This window comes from Miscanthus floridulus, chromosome 16 (assembly GCF_019320115.1).
Source record: "Miscanthus floridulus cultivar M001 chromosome 16, ASM1932011v1, whole genome shotgun sequence".
In the NCBI taxonomy this organism is placed as follows: Eukaryota; Viridiplantae; Streptophyta; class Magnoliopsida; order Poales; family Poaceae; genus Miscanthus; species Miscanthus floridulus.
In genome coordinates, this window is record NC_089595.1 from 46,744,012 (window position 1) to 46,745,740 (window position 1,729).

Below are 1,729 nucleotides of genomic sequence, written 5' to 3' on the forward strand. Positions count from 1 at the left end.
CCAACTGTAAACCAAAAAAAAAAAACCTTTGAATGACTTTAAATATTGTTGCAATTCTCCTCCTTTTTAGGAAAAAAGGTTAACTCCTTTCTTAAATCTGATTGCTTCTGAAGTGAAATCACAGTAGCAACAATGGTGTTGCTCTTGTAAAGTAAAAAGTTACTCTATTACTGATTTAAGCTTCTCCCAACTGTGTGAGAACAAATATTTTGTCCCATCAAAAAAGAAAACTGCGTGACAACAAGCACTTGAAGCAACCATCCATAACCATACGATTCAACTGTCACCACTTCAGAAACTAATTCACATGAGGGCAAACATCTCAATGGAAAGAAGACAATTTCCATAGAGAAATATAAATTAAAATATTTGAAAGATCTTAATTGCTTCTCTGGTCGTTCCTAAAACTGTCTGAAACAGTTGGTGAAACATGAAATCGAGTCCTGAACTTGCTACCCCATCCCACATCTAAAAGCTGGGATCTTTCAAGTTTGCCCTCTTTATTAACCCACATCTACTAAGACATACTAGTAGTGGCAGCTTACAGCAGCAGTCACCGAATCTGCAGAAGTGGAATTCTAGAAGGCACCTCGCAGGCGCAGCTTGGCGGTGGCGGCCCCCGGCTTTTGGAGCATGAGCAGGTCGTTGCAGTTGAACCCGCAGCCGCAGGTGGGGCACTCGAGGAAGTTCTCAATCCCGAAGTTGGCGGAGGCGATGCCGACGGAGAACTCGAGGTTGTCGCCGCGGCGGGTGACCTCGACGATGTTGATCCAGAGGAAGAGGACCTTGACGGAGACCCCCTGGAGGTCGGTGAGGTGGTCGGGGGCGATCTTGCCGGTGATCTTGGTCTGGTAGCGGAGCGAGTAGGATCCCTGGATGGAGAACTCGCAGACGGAGGATCCGGTGCCGGACGCGGAGGCATCGAGCGTGGCCGTGAAGGCGCCCGTTGCGTTGTCGAGCGTGTAGGCGACCACGCCCTTGGGGAGGATCCCCGGCGGAAAGTCGAAGTCGGCGAGGGCTTCATACGCCGTCGGCTTAGCGAAGGCGGTGCCGCTCACAGCAGCCGCGGCGGCGGCGGCGACGAGGAGGAGACGGTGGGCGAGCATGGCTGATTGGGGAGAGGAGCGGTGGAGTACGGCTTCTGTTTGGTTTGGTGAACAAGGCGAAGGAGAAGAGTGGATGGGTGTTATTTCTTTTCTTTTTTTCTTCTTTTTTTTCGGGGGTGTGCCGGTTTAAACGCCAGGTCCTATACCGTCGGGTCAACTATAAAAAAGACGGCGGCGGTGCGCATGGCCGCCTTCGACCTCTTGCTCGCCACCCTCTCTCTTCTTTCTCCTGGCCGGTGGCCACTCTCCTCCTCGCTCTCGCCCCCCGCCGCTGCCCAAGCCCTGCCTGCGACGCACTAGGGCCACGGAGCTCTGGCCAAAGCCCTAGCGTACCTGCCATTCCCCCTCCCCTCTTGCCGGAGCTCACCCTCAGTCGAAGCTTGCCCTCGTCGAACCTGGCATAAAAGATCGCTTTTTACGACGAAAATCCACTTTTTAACACTACTAGAAATATCCATTTTTACGATGAAAATCTTATGAATCTGAAACTGTCATGGAAGATCACTTTTTATGACGAATATTTTCGTTTCGTCATAGATCAGAGGTGACGGTCCTACAACCCCTTTCTATGACAAAATTAGGCATCGTAAAAAAAAAACGTCATAGAAGAGCGCAGTGTTTCG

At 50.7% G+C, this 1,729-nt stretch overlaps 1 protein-coding gene across 1 annotated transcript; it reads right to left on the minus strand.

Moving 5' to 3' along the window:
• Positions 1-308: 308 nt before the first annotated feature.
• On the minus strand, positions 309-1,212 carry LOC136513319 (uncharacterized protein At5g01610-like). The gene has a single exon (XM_066507309.1). The coding sequence runs from the start codon at positions 1,104-1,106 to the stop codon at positions 579-581; it is 528 nt and encodes a 175-aa protein (XP_066363406.1). The 5' UTR covers positions 1,107-1,212; the 3' UTR covers positions 309-578.
• Between the last annotated feature and the right edge of the window lie 517 nt (positions 1,213-1,729).

Excerpts from the sequence above, each read along its gene's own strand:
- LOC136513319 (XM_066507309.1), bottom strand. The coding sequence starts at position 1,106 with ATGCTCGCCCACCGTCTCCTCCTCGTCGCCGCCGCCGCCGCGGCTGCT.